Below are 18,443 nucleotides of genomic sequence, written 5' to 3'. Positions count from 1 at the left end.
TGAAGAGCTCTTCATAAGCTTCTTGAGGACAGGAATTTGTCTTTATCTGTCATGTATCTTCCTTATTTACAGATACAGTACTCTCCACTCAGTAGGCGTTCAATAAATATATTGATGGATTGATTTAACCAGAGTTCTAATAGATTGAATGGTAATAGACGTGTCTCCCTAATGCACAATCCAAAGTTTTGCTCTTTTGCCTAATAAGGCACATGAGGCAGCGTGTTTTTCAAACATATTATCTTCTTCCTACCAAGATAGGGGCAAAATACCACTCATGTGGGATTCTGCTGGTTTAAATTTTAATTGAATGAAAATAAAGCACCCAGTCCACACCTGGCAATGTATCTGGCATGCATTAGAGTTTATTGAATTAAAGAATAAATTGGGCAATCATTTAACTTGAGATTGTTCCCTTAACAGTAAAATAAAATTATTACTACGTGCTCCACCACCCACACAAAATTGCTGTAGGGAACAAATGATAGGATGTTTATGCAAGTGCTTTAAAAACTGTAAAGTACGTTACTACTTTAAAGTGGGAATTTGAATGTTGACCTAATGTCATTCCTATAAACTGGTATTTTTTTATGGCCATCAATTTATTACATTTGGCATTTCTATTAAAGTCCAAAACTAATGTATAAAATTGTTTTAAACATTTGCAATACTGCGTTGAAACGATTCCTAATGTTGCCTGCTTGAGGGTCTGTGCTATGTACGAATGTGAGACTCCTACCGTACGGAAAAACATTAATTTTTCTTGAGTCCTGTATTCTACCCCAAAGAAATTTCAACTAGAAATAGCACGAATCAATGATTCCAACCCAGCAACTCAAGTTAATAGTGATCACGATTCTTTAAAAAGGGAAGCGGACAAAGACACCGAAACAGTTTTCCCAGATTAAAGCCACTTTGACTAACGGCAGCGTCCGGTGGAGACCGAGGTGAGTCCAGGACTCGGAAACCAGGTGGACGAGAAGCCCAAAGACCCCTCCCCTTCCCCCCCCCCCCCCCCCCCCCGCCGCCTCTACTGGAAGCACCGCGGGGCGGCGACCGGGATCCAGCGCCAGGACGGTTGGGGGTCCCCGAGCGGGCGGCCAGGACCCGCGGCCAGTTGGGAGTCAGCGAGCGCCTCGGCCGTTGGGGACTCCAGCTCCCAGCAGGCACCGCTTCCGCGGCCGACGCGCGTGGCGGCGCTGCCCGCTGGGACTCGTAGTGCGGTCCGGGTAGGAGAAAGGGGAGCCAGCCCCGGCTCCTTTGACGCACGTTTCAGAAACTGGGTCTGGAAGGGGCCACGCCGGCCCACCTGCGCCCGGCGTCCCTCCGCGGCGGGGGCGAGCGGAACAGGGCGGGCCACGGCGGGAAAGGCCCTGACGGCCGTGCACGTGGGGGGTGGCTAGCGCCTAGGAACCCGGAAGCCCCGCGCACCGCCCACCGCCGCAGTGACGGGTTAACGCTTCTCCGGGGTGGAGGTGGGGGCGGGTGTGTGGAAAGAGAGGCCGTCCCAACCCGACTCCTCAGAGAGCCGCTTGCGAGCCAGCCCTCCCCTCCCCCGCGAACCCTACGCAGCACAGGCCCCGCCCCTCGGCCGCGGCGCGTGCGCAGAAGCCCCGCCCCTCCGCCCCAGCCCCACCCCCACACCCGCAGCAGCCGCCGCCGCCACCTCTCCCTTCCTCTCTGCTCTTTCCTCCTCCTGTTTTCTTTTCCCTCCTCCCCCTCGCCTCCTTTTCTCCTCCTCCTCCGGCGCTGACGCTCGCGTAGGGCCCTGGCGTCAGACGCGCGGGGGCGGGGCGAGTGCGGCGGGGGGTATAAGTAGAGGGTGCAGGAGGCGGTGCTTCCCCTTCTCCCCGGCGGTTAGTGCTGAGAGTGCGGAGTGTGTGCTCCGGGCTCGGAACACACATTTATTATTAAAAAAACCCAAAAAAAATCTAAAAAAATCTTTTAAAAAACCCAAAAAAAATTAACAAAAAATCCGCGTCTCCCCCGCCGGAGACTTTTATTTTTTTTTTCTTCCTCTTTTATAAAATAACCCGGTGAAGCAGCCGAGACCGACCCGCCCGCCCGCCCGCGGCCCCGCAGCAGCTCCAAGAAGGAACCAAGAGACCGAGGCCTTCCCGCTGCCTGGACCCGACACCGCCACCCTCGCTCCTCAGCCGGCAGCCAGCAGCCAGCAGCCAGCAGCCAGCGGCAGCCGATCGACCCCGTTCTGCGGCCGTTGAGTAGTTTTCGATTCCGGTTGATTTTTGTCCCTCTGCGCTTGCCCCCGCTCCCCTCCCCCCGGCTCCGGCCCCCGGCCCCAGCACTCGCTCTCCTCCTCTCACGGAAAGGTCGCGGCCTGTGGCCCTGCGGGCAGCCGTGCCGAGATGAACCCCAGCGCCCCCAGCTACCCCATGGCCTCGCTCTACGTGGGGGACCTACACCCCGACGTGACCGAGGCGATGCTCTACGAGAAGTTCAGCCCGGCCGGGCCCATCCTCTCCATCCGGGTGTGCAGGGACATGATCACCCGCCGCTCCTTGGGCTACGCGTATGTGAACTTCCAGCAGCCGGCGGACGGTGAGAGCCGGGCCCAGCGGGCGGGCGGGCGGCCATGAGGCGCAGGCGGCGGCGGGCTGGCTAGGCCGACGGGCCCGGGGGAGGGGGGCGGGAGGGCATGTCAGCCCCCCACGGCCGGCGGGGAGAGGCTCGGGCGCCGGGACCCCCGCTCCCGGTGCCCGCGGGGACCCGCGCTGCCGGCAGCCGCACGCCTGGCCACTTCCTCCTTTGCGACCATTTTCTCGGCCTCAGCCGCTCTCAAACTTTAGGGTGATGACGCGCCGGGAGGTTGGGTGAGATCGGGTTCTTCACCGCGCTCCCGCCAGTAGCTGCGGGATTCTGGGGCGTCGGGAGTCGAGTCCCCTTCTCCGCTAATAGGTGAAGGCGCTCCCACCACCCGGGCTCTTGCCGGCGCCCCAGGACCCGCAGGAAGTGCGATTCGGTGCTCGAAAAATACCACGTGTTGAACCCTGTAACCTCACAGGCCCGAGGCCTGTTTCTGCTGCTGGCCCAATCGCCTGGGGGAGCCACAGGGCCTTAGAATAAAGTTAATTTGGTGATGTGGTGGTCCTTGGGTTTCTGAATCCGTTCTTAATCACTTGTCAGTGACCGGTGGCTCTAGAGATGTAAATTCCCAGATGAGACACGCGTTTGGGGGTTTCCCCGAGTTCAAGCATTCCTCACTCTAATACGAACAGCAGGATGGTAGGAGCAGAGGTTGCGGAGTATGGCCCTTTTGAAATCAACTGCTCAAGCAGTGTGGGTCATTTTGAATGTTTTATCCAAATTAGTTTCATAATACTGGTAATTTGTTCAGAATGTTTTTTCCTTCCTGTGCTTTTGAGAGGTTTTCCTTAAAACGTATTCACCAATTTTGGCTGTGAACTGTTTACTTACAAGTGTAGTGTGGACTGGACCATTATACTTAGTAGCATTCCGGTAGTAAAGGTTTGTTTTTTAAAGTGGTCCAGAACATCCGTACATTATGGGAAATTGCACAAAATAACAGATGAGAATAAGATTGGAATTCATGGAGAGAAATGTGGCTAACCTTGTATTTTTATTTTGAAGTTAAACCATTCACAAAAACAATTTGGCAAACCAATAAGATAATGTGGCGTGGTGATGAGTTACCAGGATTTTCTTTCATATCTGGATGTATGACTGCTAAAAGTTGACTTCTAAAAGTCAGCTTCAGTTGGCTTTAGGGCCCAATTTGGTTTTCTTCCCCAAGCTGCTTGGATACATGTTAAGTAATACAGATTACAGGGAGTTGGCTTCTAAATTTTTATTTTATTCACTCAGAACTGAAGTTAACTTAACAATCAGCTGTTTACCACCAAGTGAAGGTAATAGCGAGATTTGAGGTGGGCATATTATGGAGTGACCCAGAGCCAGAAGTTGTAAAACTGCACTGCAGCTTTCCTGCCCTTTGGCTCTGTAAGCAGGAGCTCCAAATACCCCTCCATAACAATTCTTCCCAACCCTGGACAAGGTTTGCCACTGAATGAAAGATAAAAATTAGGGGAAATAACTTTGGGGCAGGTAATCACAATTTAGAGTCGATAGAGAAAACTTGAACAAACCCTAAAGACCGTAAAATGTAAGTTTTGGAAATGGCTGTTACTCGGTCTCAGTTTAACAATTTTAAAACAAAAAGACCCACTTTTTAGAATTTCTTGTGATTTGAAAAGTTGAACTTCAGGTTACCATGGTTACAGTACACTGCCTGTATTCTCAGTCTGTTCCATAGACCAGTACCGTAACTGCTCAAAAGAAAATAGCATTTTTTCATCTTCCATTTATTTGGTTTCAGTACAAATTACCGTCTTTCTAGTTATTCCAGTGGTTTTCTTTCTTTTCCTATTTACTGCAACACTGACGAACTTGTAGAATAGCTTCCAAAAGTGACCAGTTTCCAATTTAACAGGAAGAGGTGACTCATTCGAAAGACGCTCAAGCAAAGTCAGCTAAAAAACTAGGGGAGCTGAGTAGGTGTGGTCAATTGATAATGAGCTGACAGCTGATTGTCACTATCTTCTAGAAACTGGAGCTTTCATTTATAAAAAGAAGTGGCCGGAAAATTTGTCCTCTCAATAATTTTACAGTTACATTGGCATGGAATCTGTAGAAACCGGTGTTTCAGGACTTCAGATGGACTATGTTTTTTCCTTTAGGACTAATTTTTATTTTTTTACTTAGAATACATTTTTCCATGGAAAGTCTCGATAAGTGCTTCATGGTAGAGGTGGACCTAATTCAGTCCTTCAAAGACCCTGAGATCATAGGGTAGATTTTGAAATATTCTAGCACTATCTAGGAATAATGGATTAAATGATGAATAAATAAATCGGTGACTAAAGAAAGAATTGGTTTTATGTGCCACAGTGTTAGTGAATTGTGAATATCGTAGACCTGGTATTCCAAAAATTCTGTATTCAGTATAGAGCTAAGTATGCCCAACATCGGATTAGTTTTTGAAAGATGGATTCAAATCTGGATCTGAATGGATGTAGCTTTTTTTTTTTAATATGGCAGTAGGAGGTTGGGCCATGATTTCCTGAAATCACACCTACCCCCCCCATCCAGGAATTTTTTTTTTTTTTTTGATGGACTAATTTTGATATAATATTGGCTGTGGTAAGCAATGAAAAGATTGATTTTGACAATAAGGGAAGGCATTGAAATGCTTGAAAATCTAGAAACTGTTGAGTCTGGATAATTTATAATTGCCTAATATCTTTTATATTGCTTATTAAGTAGATTGTATGCGGAGGTATCCTGGTTTTATATTGAGTAGGAACAAAAAGGTGATTTTAAATTATGGCAGTTAAAAATTGTTTCAGAAATACCGTATTAGTGAAAGGTCATCTATTAACATGGGAGATTGGAAATTTCCGATAATTCTTTTTTTTGCCTTATACAATTTAAATCTAGACCAGGGTGAGGTAAGGTCCAGCCATCTTGAAGTTTAAAGAAGTAGAGGCACTGCCCCCCCCCCCCCCCCAATGATTTATATAATTTTTAGTAGCCTGAAAATGTTTCGAAGTAATATTCACTCTGAACGTGTCTTTCCTGCAGCGGAGCGTGCTTTGGACACCATGAATTTTGATGTTATAAAGGGCAAGCCAGTACGCATCATGTGGTCTCAGCGTGATCCATCACTTCGCAAAAGTGGAGTGGGCAACATATTCATTAAAAATTTGGACAAATCCATTGATAATAAAGCACTGTATGATACATTTTCTGCTTTTGGTAACATCCTTTCATGTAAGGTAAGCCAAACTGACAGGTAAACATTTACAGTGTTTTAGCTTCTTGTAGTTTATTCCTTAAAAGAGCAACCATACTACATAGGTAGCTTTATTTCCCAAGTAACCCAGGCTGGGAGGCTGACAAGTTCTCTCTGAACACTAGGGAAAAAAATGCTAAATCAATAGCAAGTAATGAAAAATTGGTATCCATTTTTCCCTAGGTGGTTTGTGATGAAAATGGTTCCAAAGGTTATGGATTTGTACATTTTGAGACACAGGAAGCAGCTGAAAGAGCTATTGAAAAAATGAATGGGATGCTTCTAAATGATCGCAAAGTGTAAGTATAAATAGTTAATCATATTTCAAATCCGTTTTTAATAGTTCAATTCATCTTACAAGTTAGTATATTTGTGTTCTTAAAGAGCTAGAGCTGGAGTGAAAGTTAATAAACCACATCTTGGTAGGTTTTGTTATTGTCTTTTCTGATTTGTTGTAACATACAAATAACGGTGAATTAATGTGATTGGTCAGCATTCAAGCCAAAAAGAAAATGAAGATAGGTATACTGAGATCAGAAACTTTTTCAGAATAAGTGCATAGTTAAAAAACTAGGAATCCAAATAGAAACTTAATCATAATTCCTGAGGTGATCATTGACCCATTTTACATTTGAGGAAACTGAGGCTGAAATAATTTGCCTGTGTTAACCTGCTGGTTTGACAGATGAGCTGGGATACAAACCCAGTGGTCTAAATTCAGAGCTTAAGTTGGCTCTTTACTTGGCCTTACTACTACAATTTATTGATGAAGTTTAAAGGTTTGGGTTTTGGGGGCTTTTTGGTTTGTTTTTTTAATTTAACCTTGTGACCCCCCCCCCCACCCATTTAAAGATAAAGTGGAATTAAACCAGAAATCTTCATAACTAATCATTCCTGAAAATAAACTTGTTTTTCAAAGTTGCTAACTTTTTATACAATGGCACTGATAAAACCTCTGAGACTATTTTTGCTGCAGGTTAAAATTGCAGATTTTGTGAGCCCAAAGAAATTACATCTTAAATTTTTTATCCTCAACGCCAGTTGATTATGTTTAATTATCCAGGCAAATTCAACTGTAAGGCCATACTGTAAATGATCTGAGTTCACGTTACTGTGTAAACTGCAGTGATAGCATGCATATTGGGTCTGGTTGTTCTTAGAACACCTTAAACTGCATCACTCTTAAAATGTGGTCACCTCGTCAAGTGGTATGGTCAGTCTGTACACGAAGGGATCATGCACGTGATGCACATGGTGTTACCTATTTGAATTTTGTGTCCCTGCATGATTAAGGAAAGACTTTGTAAGGTGTAAAGAACCCATGTAAGTCTAAGAAACCAGCAGTTGCTCGATACGCACAATTTACAAAGGCTAAGTCTTAGAAGTAGCGCATCATTATTTATTTTTGAAGTAGAACATCTTTAAATGAGAGAAATATTTAGCGTCATTAGTATTAGAAGATAAAGATCTTACAGTTTGTCCACATGCTTGGGGGGGTGGGAAGAAGAATGTCCAGCATCGGTGGGGGTCTAGATTACATAATTTATTGCTCTTTTGAGTGTGAAGTAATCCTTTTGGAAAACCGTTTGTGTATGTAAACTTAAGGTCACTTATAGGCATTTTGAACTACTGCGATTGCTGCAAATCTATCTTAAGAAATAACAGAAAGGCTCATTAAGTTCCAGCATTATTTACAAAAGCAGAAAGTTGTGATGTCCGCAATGGAGTATTATGCTCCTGTTGGGAGTGTCTGTAAAACTGATAGCATGGAGAAGCACTGCCGAATGAGTGGGGTGGGGAAGGTTAAGGAACAAAGTCACAGGTATGTCCATTAAAACAAAAGGACTTAGGGACTAAGTCAGTCATGATTTGGGTGGTATTAATGGGAGATGGCTTTTTACTTTGGTGTCTATTACAATATTCTTTAAGGACATGCCCTACTTTTAGGGAAAACTAAAATTTTAAGACATTTAGTCGATAATGCTGCACAGAAAATTTGCGAAGGTGTTAGGTGTTAAGAGTACAAAATTCAGAAGTATAAATTTTCCATTTTAGGAGATTACAAAAAACGCGCAGGGGCCACTTGGAAATAGCATTGACGAAAGGTTTTAGGTCTTTTCCTTGGTGTGGTGCATGTGTTACCCCCCACTCCTTTATATTGCTAGGCATGATCTCCTTAACCCTGGGTTAGCTAGAAGGAAGGGAGAGGAGTGTGTGTGAAGAAAAATGCTTCCTTTTTTATTGTAGTTAAGAGGTTTGTTCTTTTATGCTTCCATTTTTTTTCACTTAAGGCACTTCTTGTTTTATCGTGTGCTCTTTATTAGAGATTCTGAAATTATCAGTAACAATTACAAAATCAACCATCAGGCTTAATTAATCTGAACTTAATAAAATAGAACCTAATTTTATAGTCCTTACATATTTTATTAGATTTGTTGGACGATTTAAGTCTCGTAAAGAACGAGAAGCAGAACTCGGAGCTAGGGCAAAAGAGTTCACCAATGTTTACATCAAGAATTTTGGAGAAGATATGGATGATGAGCGCCTTAAGGATCTCTTTGGCAAGTTTGGTAATGTGTCTGAATTAAATTTTTACACTCAAAGTTCTGAGTAATTGCTCAACATTAGTTTTGGCTAATACTTTATACTAAAGTAAATGAAATGAAACTTAATATGGTACTTAAAAATAACTGTCATTATGTGGATCAAACTACTGATAGTCCATTATACTACAAAGTAGTATATAAATAAAGGTTAATAGTGTTGTTATTAGCGCAGTAAGGTGTGACTGCATAATTGGAACAGAGTTTAAAAGGTTATGCTACAGTAAGAAGTTGTGCTGGATTTATGCACGTACAGATCCCATCTCATCAGAGGCATGCACACGACACAGCCAACTTAGGTCAGAATGCAGTCCTTAGTTAGGGGACAGGAAAGCTGGCCAGCTTTAGGGTATTTGGCCAGTCTTAAAAGCCTCGTGTTTGAGCAATTTGAAACCATGACATTCAAAGACAAAGCCAGAGATCCTGATTTTCCCGTGATATCTCCTTGGGATGGCCTTCTGAATCCATGGGATCTTAAACTATTTGTTCCTCGCATTTCAAAATTAACTTCATTAAATTTTAAGTCAGCGAAGTGTAACCAGCCTCACTTTTAGATAGTTGTGTGACCGATCAGAGAGGATGGACTTTAAATTGAATGCTTTTGCAGGTGATTTGCTTTTCCTTATCATTTGTTGAACTTATTAAATAGGTGGCTTTTTTTTTTTTTTTTGAGCACCTCAAATGATACAGAATTAGGAAATGTAATTTTTTATTGCCGATCTAGCATGCCACATTGAACCCACTGCTCCTTTGAGCAAAAAACTTGTCCTTTTGCACAAAGGTAAATTGTGTCTTGCATCTTTAAATTCTCTTTAGTGAATGGTTTTGTATGTTTCATCTGTCGTTTTTAATTAGAAGCTGTTTCTTAAGTTGGATATTATTAACCAGTTATGCCAAATTAATGTGAGGTGACCACCAATATGTAAATTTGTCAAATAATTTTCTTGGCTATTTCTCAAAGCAGAGATTGGAAGTACAGCATTAGGACCAGAGGTACCTTAAAGGAAACAATCTACCTGTGCCCGTAGCTGTTCCATATTCTCTGTAATCAGATGAGATTTTAAACCTTTTTTTGGCCCCATCTCCCAGGCTGAGATAACACCCACCTCAGTTAAGTGTCTTTCACTTGGGCGGACGGGGGCCATGTGTCATCAAAAACGTGCCACCTTCTCCCAAGTGATTTCTGTCTTTCCAAAGGTTCCTGTATTCCCTCCACTCCCAGTTGAAAGTCAAGTGGGCCAAGGGTTGAGAAAAACCAATGGTTGGCTTTAAAAACAAACAAACAAACAAACAAATCTGTTTTGAACAAAATAAAATCTCTCTCATTTACAATTGCCTAAAACATAACCTCCTTAAATGGAAGGAGGAATGAGTGTTTCAGGGAATAGAGTACTTAGCTTTTTAGTACAAATAAAAGGTCTTTGAAGAGACTTTTTTTTTTTAATTTTTATTTTTTTCATGGCTTTGTTTTTGTGTGTTGAAATTTGAAATGTATAAATGTGTGAAATACCTTTGAATCATCTAAAAACTTTTTTTAGGACCTGCCTTAAGTGTGAAAGTAATGACTGATGAAAGTGGAAAATCCAAAGGTTTTGGATTTGTAAGCTTCGAAAGGCATGAAGATGCACAGAAAGTAAGACTCAAATAATACTAACTAACGACAGTGTGGGTTTCCCGTATTTTGTAGTAAGAAGGGAGATGACACATTTCCTTGCTCTGCTGCTGAAATTTACATTTGTTCTGGTGGCTATTTTACATGTATTGTTTTCAGTTACTTGGATTTGATTAGTTTTGAGGGTATAAATTGGGAACTGATATTTCCCCAAACAAAACTTAGTTTTTGTGACAGATCCACCTTTAGCTTTCATAACCTAACATTTTCCGTATTGTTAAAGAACTTCTTTCTCCGTTGCAAGTTAGTAATTAAAGTTTTTGTGATTTCTGTAAGGCTGTGGATGAGATGAATGGGAAGGAGCTCAATGGAAAACAAATTTACGTTGGTCGAGCTCAGAAAAAAGTGGAACGGCAGACGGAACTTAAGCGCAAATTTGAACAGATGAAGCAAGATAGGATCACCAGATACCAGGTTCATTTTTAATTGACAAGCAAAATAAGACAGGGATGAGCAAACCTAGTTTACGTTCATGTCAGTTACTGCCAGGTAACTGGAGGGTTTGAGAGGGGGGAAGGGAGAAGAAACATGGGGTAAAATACTAGGAAGTGTGCTTCAGTACCACTGTGGTTTTCTTTTTTCTTTTCCTTCAGTTCTCTTTTCTTTTTTTTAGGGTGTTAACCTTTATGTGAAAAATCTTGATGATGGTATTGATGATGAACGTCTCCGGAAAGAGTTTTCTCCTTTTGGTACAATCACTAGTGCAAAGGTAAAGCATAGGGATACTTTTTTTTACCATTTAGGGAAAATCCATGCATGTGGATATGTATATATAAATTTCACATTAATACACCTACTGGAATTTTTGTCTTACTTTGTAAATGAATAGTCAAATAGGGGGTTTTTTTCTTCCAAAAAAAAACAGGCTTTCATTTTTCTGGAAATCAGGTTTCTGTCTCATTGCTTCAAAAATGTATTCAAATTTGAAGTAGATGTAGCCTTGATGGTTTATTTTTTGCAGGTGGTGAGTTCTGAATGCTTCCTGGGGAAGGCTACGTTTGTTGACCATAGTTCATGATTGATCCTCACATAATTAATACACGTAGTTCTATATACTCTGTTCAACTCGTTATTTTCCTGGTTAAAGAAGGCAGTTTAGGGGCACCGGGACCTTTGTGGCTCAGTCGGTTAAGCGCCTGACTCTTGATTTCTGCTCAGGTTGTGATTTCATGGTTCACGGGGTTGAGCCCCCTCACCACGCTCCACACCGACAGCACGGAGCCTGCCTAGGACTCTCTCTCCCTTTCTCTGCACACATGCCTTCTCAGTCTCTATCTTTTTAAAAGCAATTTATTAGGAAACTATAATTGTTACGGGGAAATATGTATTCATTAACACTTCATTCTGGGGAGTCCAGTTTCAAGCCCCCAAGCAGTAAAGATTGATGTACTTGAACTCAGAAATTAAGAATTACAGCAATATGTAATATGTGGTTTTAATCTAAATTCGGGGATTTTAAGAACCTCTGTCTGCTCCAGGTGTTTTTTTAATGATGTCAGTGATCCAAGAATTCCTCTGTGTGTAAAGTTCTGTGCATCTGTATTTTGGGATATAGGAGGAGTGTCAAAAACTTAGATTGGTTGTCTTTTGATTTAGAGAGATTTTTATGTCAGCTCTTTGTTTTATAGTGCAAATACTCTCGCCAGTCTTTCACTTAGGACTTTGGGTTCTTTTGTCATCTTGTTTTCCCTATAGTTTACATTTTATGTTCAGAATCTGGCAATTTGATTTTTCAGTGTGACATGAATTAAGAGTTGTGACTTAATTCTTCTCATTTCTCAAAATGTACCATGAATTGAATAACGCAAGGTCCATTTTTTCATTATTTTAAAATGTTAACCTTGACACACTAAATTCCCATAATTGCATTGGGTAGGTTTCAGGATCTTGTTTTAGGTAGAATTGACATATATTAAGTACACAACATAATGACGATGTCTGTGTATGTTGTGAAACGGTCATAATAAATCTAGTTAATATTTGTCACTATACATAATTCTTTTTCCTCTCGTGATGAGAACTTTTGAGATCTACTCTCAGGAACTTTCAAATGTGTAACATAGAACTACTGACTGTAGTCCCCCATGCTGTACATTAATTGTATCCCCAGGACTTATTTTATAGCTGGGAGTTCATACTTTTTAAAACCTCTTCGTTTCATTTCCGCTACCCCCACCTCTCTGCTTCTAGCAACCATGAGCTCAGTTTTTTTGTTTGCTTGTTTCTTGGTGTTTTGCTTTTATTCCCCTTACGTGTGAGATCCTTGGACTGTGTTCCTACGCTACCCCATACCCCTCAATGTAGTTGGAGAACGTGTTTATTGCTGGGCTAAGGAGGAGTTCTTTGCGTCTCCTCGTTGCTCCTTTAAATGATCTTTGCAGTGTTTAGAAGCTTCCTTCTAGCCAATATTTATGGCCCTTTTGGTCTTGAATATGAAATTTTTATTTGAAATTGTGAATTGTGGCTATTTCTAAGATTCAGCTGCTTCTCCACCCCACCCAAAGAATAGTAAAGCATGTTGTCCACTTGAATTGCTGAGTCAAATGTTAATGATGCTAGAGTTAAATTTAGCAGGCCCTGAATGTATTACTCAGATATTTAAACCTTAATATTTAAGGTCTAATACTTAATTGACTATCTAAAATCCTACCGCATTTGCTGGCCTACCTCCACCTCTTCCTGTTTTGTTTGGCTGAGGTGTACCACGGGTGTAGCTTGCCCTGAATATTTAGGTATTAAGGAAACATTGTAGAAAACAATGAAAGCATTAACAGTGTTTACTTGAGTCAGTAGCTGTAATTGACAAGTTAGTAATGCTTTTTTCTTAGCGTCCTGTTCTATCCTTGAATTAACTGTTTCTTAAATCTTTTTGTCTTCTAATAGGTCATGATGGAGGGTGGTCGCAGCAAAGGGTTTGGTTTTGTATGTTTCTCCTCCCCAGAAGAAGCCACAAAAGCAGTTACAGAAATGAATGGTAGAATTGTGGCCACCAAGCCATTGTATGTAGCTTTAGCTCAGCGCAAAGAAGAGCGCCAGGCTCACCTCACTAACCAGTATATGCAGAGAATGGCAAGTGTCCGAGCTGTGCCCAACCCTGTAATCAACCCCTACCAGCCAGCACCTCCTTCAGGTTACTTCATGGCAGCTATCCCACAGGTAAGTTTCAGAAGAGAGCAAAAACCTAATGCAGGTTTTCATATTTGGTCACGTTTGGTGTCTTTGCCCTAAATAAAGGCATGTGAATTACGATTACGTTTGGAAAAAAAACGCTTAGAGCGTAAGGACTTGCTGACTGTTGATTATAGAGTGTCGAGCTCGCTGCGTCCCTTGCTTGCTTCTTTACCGGACGGGTGTGTTTGCTTTCTGCAGACTCAGAACCGTGCTGCGTACTACCCTCCTAGCCAGATTGCTCAACTCAGACCAAGTCCTCGCTGGACTGCTCAGGGTGCCAGACCTCATCGTAAGCCTTTTCCTTTTAAGTATGGTTGTGAATTGTTTGGACTAAAAACGTGAGACAAATAAGCTGTTCTGTTTCAATGGTATATTGACTTTTTTTTTATAATTTAGGGTTATGGGTGTTCGTTTTGGGGATCCTAGCGTTTTTTGTTTCTTGTTTTTTTAAGCAAAATCCTAAAATGCCTCCCCCTTCCTGTCTTACGGAGGCAGTAAATTCTGTGCTGATTTGATTTTCCTTTATGACAAGTTTGGGAATGGATCCAACTCTTAATTTCACATTTGGTTAGGCAGTAATTTTAAAAGACCTTGTTCCAATGTGCGAGGATCAGCGTCCTGGCATTTTGAGCCTTGCCCTTTGGACCAGGGCTGCATCGCAGGAGCACTTGGAACCAGGTTTGTGTATCATGTTCAGGTAGTAGTAAGTACTTATTCTTCCATGGATGAATTTTTTTATGGACTCATTCTCCGGGCAAGTGGCAGGTGAGAGACTAAGCTTTAAAACATGGTAGTTCTATTTAGTCATTTTTCTCCTTTTGTTCAAACCTCAACTCTAAAAAAGCGTGAGTTTTTTAATGCTTTCGGTGAGTTTTTTCCCAGTTAACGTGTCTGTATCTTCAAATGCAGCATTCCAAAATATGCCCGGTGCTATCCGCCCAGCTGCTCCTAGACCACCATTTAGTACTATGAGACCAGCTTCTTCACAGGTTCCACGAGTCATGTCCACGCAGCGTGTTGGTAAGTCGGAACACTTCCTGTAAAAATGGATTTCCGCTTTGCAAGCACGGTCAGAGTGCAGACCTGCATGTTCATTTTTTAGCTAACACGTCAACACAGACGATGGGTCCACGTCCTGCAGCTGCTGCCGCTGCCGCCACTCCTGCGGTCCGCACCGTTCCACAGTATAAGTACGCCGCCGGGGTCCGCAATCCGCAGCAGCATCTGAATGCACAGCCGCAAGTTACCATGCAGCAGGTGGGTCTTCGAGTTCTTCCCCAGAGGACGGGCCTTGGTTGCAGTTAAAGAAATAGGACAGCTGGATCATGAGAGCTTGAGGTGTCCAGAATGTCTTGTTAATTGGTGTCCCGTTAATTGGCCGTGTGAAAAAACGTCTTATTTGCCCTATACTGTGGGAGTTAGACAAGCATTCAGCATCCCTAATCCTGACCCACTTGTGTGGTTTGAGAGCTTTGTTAGGCATGGTCCTAAGGGAGAAAAGGCGAAATAAAGATTGGTCTGTGAGATTTGGCTCACCCCCTTTTTTCGACCCTGAGACAAAAATTGTCAACTGTCATTGAATGTAATAGAAACAGAGCTCAAAAGAATATTCCAGGTAGAGAAGGAAGTATTCTGTGTAGTTATAATACTTGGGCTGTATTGCTGATTCACTCAGCCTCTCCTATTCATGTTTGGAATGCAGTCTTCATCATTCTGGGATTTTCTGGTGATCAGTGTTTTTATGTGCCATCACTTCTGTACTTTAAATTCGGAATTTTCCTGTTTTTCTAGCCTGCTGTCCATGTACAAGGTCAGGAGCCTTTGACTGCTTCCATGTTGGCATCTGCCCCTCCTCAAGAGCAAAAGCAAATGTTGGGTAAGTGCCTTTGTCCCACTTAGTCAGTGACAGAAAGACTGGCTAGAAAAGAGGAGGGAGATACTCAAGAGACCTGCTTTGCACCTAAAAATGGCAGTGAAGGTGGTGGGATTGGTTTGACTTGGTGTGCCTACCAAACTTCTTGATAGCTTTCCAGGCTTTTAATTAAGTATTTGCTTTTGATGAATAGGATAATAGGGTATTATTACTTGCCATGGATCCCATGACATTTTTGGGACAGGGAATTTGAACTAAATGGAAAAAAAACTGAGCACACATTTAACAACTTAATTGCCTGGGGGTAGAGCTTGATCTGTTTGATAACAGTATCAAAATGGTGGGTTTGGGGTTAGCATTTATTTGCTGTATCCAGAAGTAAGGTTCTTCAACCCAGTTTTCATATTGGCAGATGGCTTTATTCTTCTGATGAAAGGAATTTATGTTTTTGTTCCTAGGTGAGCGGCTCTTTCCTCTAATTCAAGCCATGCACCCTACTCTTGCTGGTAAAATCACTGGCATGTTGTTGGAGATTGATAATTCAGAACTCCTTCATATGCTTGAGTCTCCAGAGTCTCTCCGTTCTAAAGTAATTTAAATTCATCATTTATCTAGCAGCTTCTTTTTTTTTTTTTTTTTAATTTTTTTTTTGACATTTATTTATTTTTGAGACAGAGACAGAGCATGAACGGGGGAGGGTCAGAGAGAGGGAGACACAGAATCTGAAACAGGCTCCAGGCTCTGAGCTGTCAGCACAGAGCCCGACGCGGGGCTCGAACTCACGGACCATGAGATCATGACCTGAGCTGAAGTCAGCCGCTTAGCTGACTGAGCCACCCAGGCGCCCCTCTAGCAGCTTCTTATACGGTGTATTCCAGGGCTTTTTATAGAAACTTGAACATTAACAATAAGTGCTTTATACAAGCCATGCACAGTTCTAAGTTTTATTACAAATGTAAATCCTGATAACCACCTGTGGTTCCGTTATCCCCATTTTTACTGTACATGGGGAAACAGTTTGGAAATTTCGCCCTTTGTTCACACAGCTAGTCCATGGCAGACAGAGCATGGTTTCACGTCCAGCATCCATGCTCTCTTGGCTGTGCTGTTTTCTTAGTGAAGAAAGACACGTTTGCCAATGTTTCTCAACTTTGGGGGAGTTTTGGTGAGAGCGTGAGAAGCGCAAGAGGGTTCATGATTCCAGGACGGTGGTGGATTGTAACCCCAAAGGATATGGACACGGTTGAAATGTGTTCTGGAAAGCAGTTCCTTCCACTTTCCTCTGAGGAAGAGTTTGGTTTGCCTTTGGACGTTTACATGTTGTGAATTGGAACTTCTTCCGGTGACTCCTTCACAGAGCCAATTTGTTCTTTAGGTTGACGAAGCTGTAGCCGTACTACAAGCCCACCAAGCGAAAGAGGCTGCCCAGAAAGCAGTTAACAGTGCCACTGGTGTTCCAACTGTTTAAAGTGAGCATTACTCCCTGGGGAGTTTCATACGGATTTCCTTACCTCTTACCAGTTTGAGTAGGTTTTGAAATGTCGCAAAAATTTATTTTTACCAGTAATGCACACCTATTGCTGACTTTTTAAAGAGAAGTAGAAATAGAAACTAAAGGAGATTTTAGTTTACTTGGTAGCCTGGTATTGACTTGAATTTTTTCAAACACTGTCAGACAGTGTGTATTTGAATTACTGACTGAATGGGCTGGGCTTTCTGTGTACTTGCTCGCAGAGGACTTTTCATAGCTTACACCTTTTCTTGAGTTGCAGCAAGGACAGTTGCCCCCGGCCTCTACTAGTGCCCTTCTTTACTTTAAGAAACAGGGTGATGTAGCTGTGTAGCCCAGACCGGAGATTGACGGACCTTTTCCTGTAAAGGACCAGAAAGTCTGTTGCAGTTACTCTGTTAGGGTGTTAATGTGAAAGAGCTCGTAGACCTGATGTAAACAGATAGTTGCAGCTATGTTCCAATAAGACTTTACAGAAACAGGCTGCACACTGAAGTTGGCCGTGGCCTTTCAATTTGCTGTTGACAGGTACCAGTAGTGGTTATCTTCTTTTGTTGCTGGTATTTGCCATTAGCATGCTGTGTACTTTAAATTTGCACAGCGCTACATTTGGTACATTTGCATACTGGAATAGAATCGCAGTAACTAGCAGCTATTATCACTTTATATAAGGATTGTTTACTTTTATTTTAGCAACTGGAATCATTAAATACTAGCTTGGCAAGTCTGATGATCATAATTTTTTTTTCCCTGCATTCACAGATTGATCAGGGACCACGAAAAGAAACTCGTGCTTCACCGAAGAAAAATATCTAAACATCGAAAAACTTAAACATTATGGAAAAAAAACATTGCAAAATAGAAAATAAATAAAAAAAGGAAAGGAAACTTTGAACCTTATGTACCGAGCAAATGCCAGGTCTAGCAAACATAATGCTAGTCCTAGATTACTTACTGATTTAAAAACAACAACAACAACAACAAAAAAAAAAAAACACAAAAAAATAGTAAAATATAAAAACAAATTAATGTTTTATAGACCCTGGGAAAAAGAATTTTCAGCAAAGTACAAAAATTTAAAGCATTCCTTTCTTTAATTTTGTAATTCTTTACTGTGGAATAGCTCAGAATGTCACTTCTGTTTTAAATAACAGAATTGATAACTGAGCAAGGAAACGTAATTTGGATTATGAAATTCTTGCTTTAATAAAAATTCCTTAAACAGTGCACAGTGGTGTTATGCGATTTTATTTCTTTGTAATTGGCTTGCGCAAATAGGTGATAAGCTAGAATTGGCAGAAGAACCTCTTCCGTGAAAAAGGTGCTGTTCAGTTCAAGGGTTATCCTAGTTTTACGAGAAAGAGCCAGAAGAATATCCCTAATGTGTTTTTACATTTCCATGTGAATTCTTGAGCCAACGTATGTCTGTCATTAAATGACGAACGTTTTTTGAGATGATGCCAGTTTATGACTATTAAGGTGTCTAAGCTGGAAAGATAATTAGCTTAAACCCTCATTTATATGGTGTAAAACAGCAATGGCAGTGACAAAGTGAGGGTAACTTTTAAGCCTTAATCTCAAAAAGATCTTTGTTAAGTTGCTGATTGTGACTTCATGCCTTAGACTCTTGTCACCTAAAGTACTTGTGGAAAATCAGTATGTGGGGGTTCTACCTCTGGGGGATGGGTTTAGAAGATGGGGGCCAGGACCCCTGGTCAACCTGCATAAAAAAAGACCCTGGCAGTTTAAATACACTTTTGAGAATGGTCTAGTTTTAATCTCTG

At 41.9% G+C, this 18,443-nt stretch overlaps 1 protein-coding gene across 2 annotated transcripts; it reads left to right on the top strand.

The window, feature by feature from the left end:
* Window positions 1–1,830: 1,830 nt before the first annotated feature.
* On the top strand, window positions 1,831–17,886 carry PABPC1 (poly(A) binding protein cytoplasmic 1). 2 transcript variants are annotated; one of them, XM_058698706.1, is made up of 16 exons: window positions 1,831–2,217; window positions 2,331–2,559; window positions 5,620–5,813; window positions 6,014–6,129; window positions 8,261–8,400; window positions 9,972–10,066; window positions 10,382–10,519; window positions 10,719–10,814; window positions 12,989–13,261; window positions 13,475–13,565; window positions 14,186–14,296; window positions 14,379–14,533; window positions 15,068–15,152; window positions 15,608–15,738; window positions 16,525–16,618; window positions 17,422–17,886. In XM_058698706.1, exons 2-15 carry the CDS (start codon window positions 2,367–2,369, stop codon window positions 16,615–16,617), a joined length of 1,911 nt encoding a protein of 636 aa, XP_058554689.1. In that variant the 5' UTR covers window positions 1,831–2,217; window positions 2,331–2,366; the 3' UTR covers window position 16,618; window positions 17,422–17,886. The 2 variants fall into 2 exon arrangements, with proteins under 2 accessions (XP_058554689.1, XP_058554688.1); XM_058698705.1 differs by having other exon boundaries at window positions 1,831–2,559.
* The last annotated feature ends 557 nt before the right edge of the window (window positions 17,887–18,443 follow it).

This window comes from Neofelis nebulosa, chromosome 14 (assembly GCF_028018385.1).
Source record: "Neofelis nebulosa isolate mNeoNeb1 chromosome 14, mNeoNeb1.pri, whole genome shotgun sequence".
In the NCBI taxonomy this organism is placed as follows: Eukaryota; Metazoa; Chordata; class Mammalia; order Carnivora; family Felidae; genus Neofelis; species Neofelis nebulosa.
The sequence above is the reverse complement of the archived record's forward strand: the minus strand, read 5'-3'. Positions and strand labels throughout refer to the sequence as shown.

Coding starts and splice junctions, on each gene's coding strand:
- PABPC1 (XM_058698706.1), top strand. CDS start 2,367: ATGAACCCCAGCGCCCCCAGCTACCCCATGGCCTCGCTCTACGTGGGG. Junction 6,130..8,260: donor CTTCTAAATGATCGCAAAGT/GTAAGTATAAAT, acceptor ATATTTTATTAG/ATTTGTTGGACGATTTAAGT. Junction 8,401..9,971: donor GGATCTCTTTGGCAAGTTTG/GTAATGTGTCTG, acceptor AACTTTTTTTAG/GACCTGCCTTAAGTGTGAAA.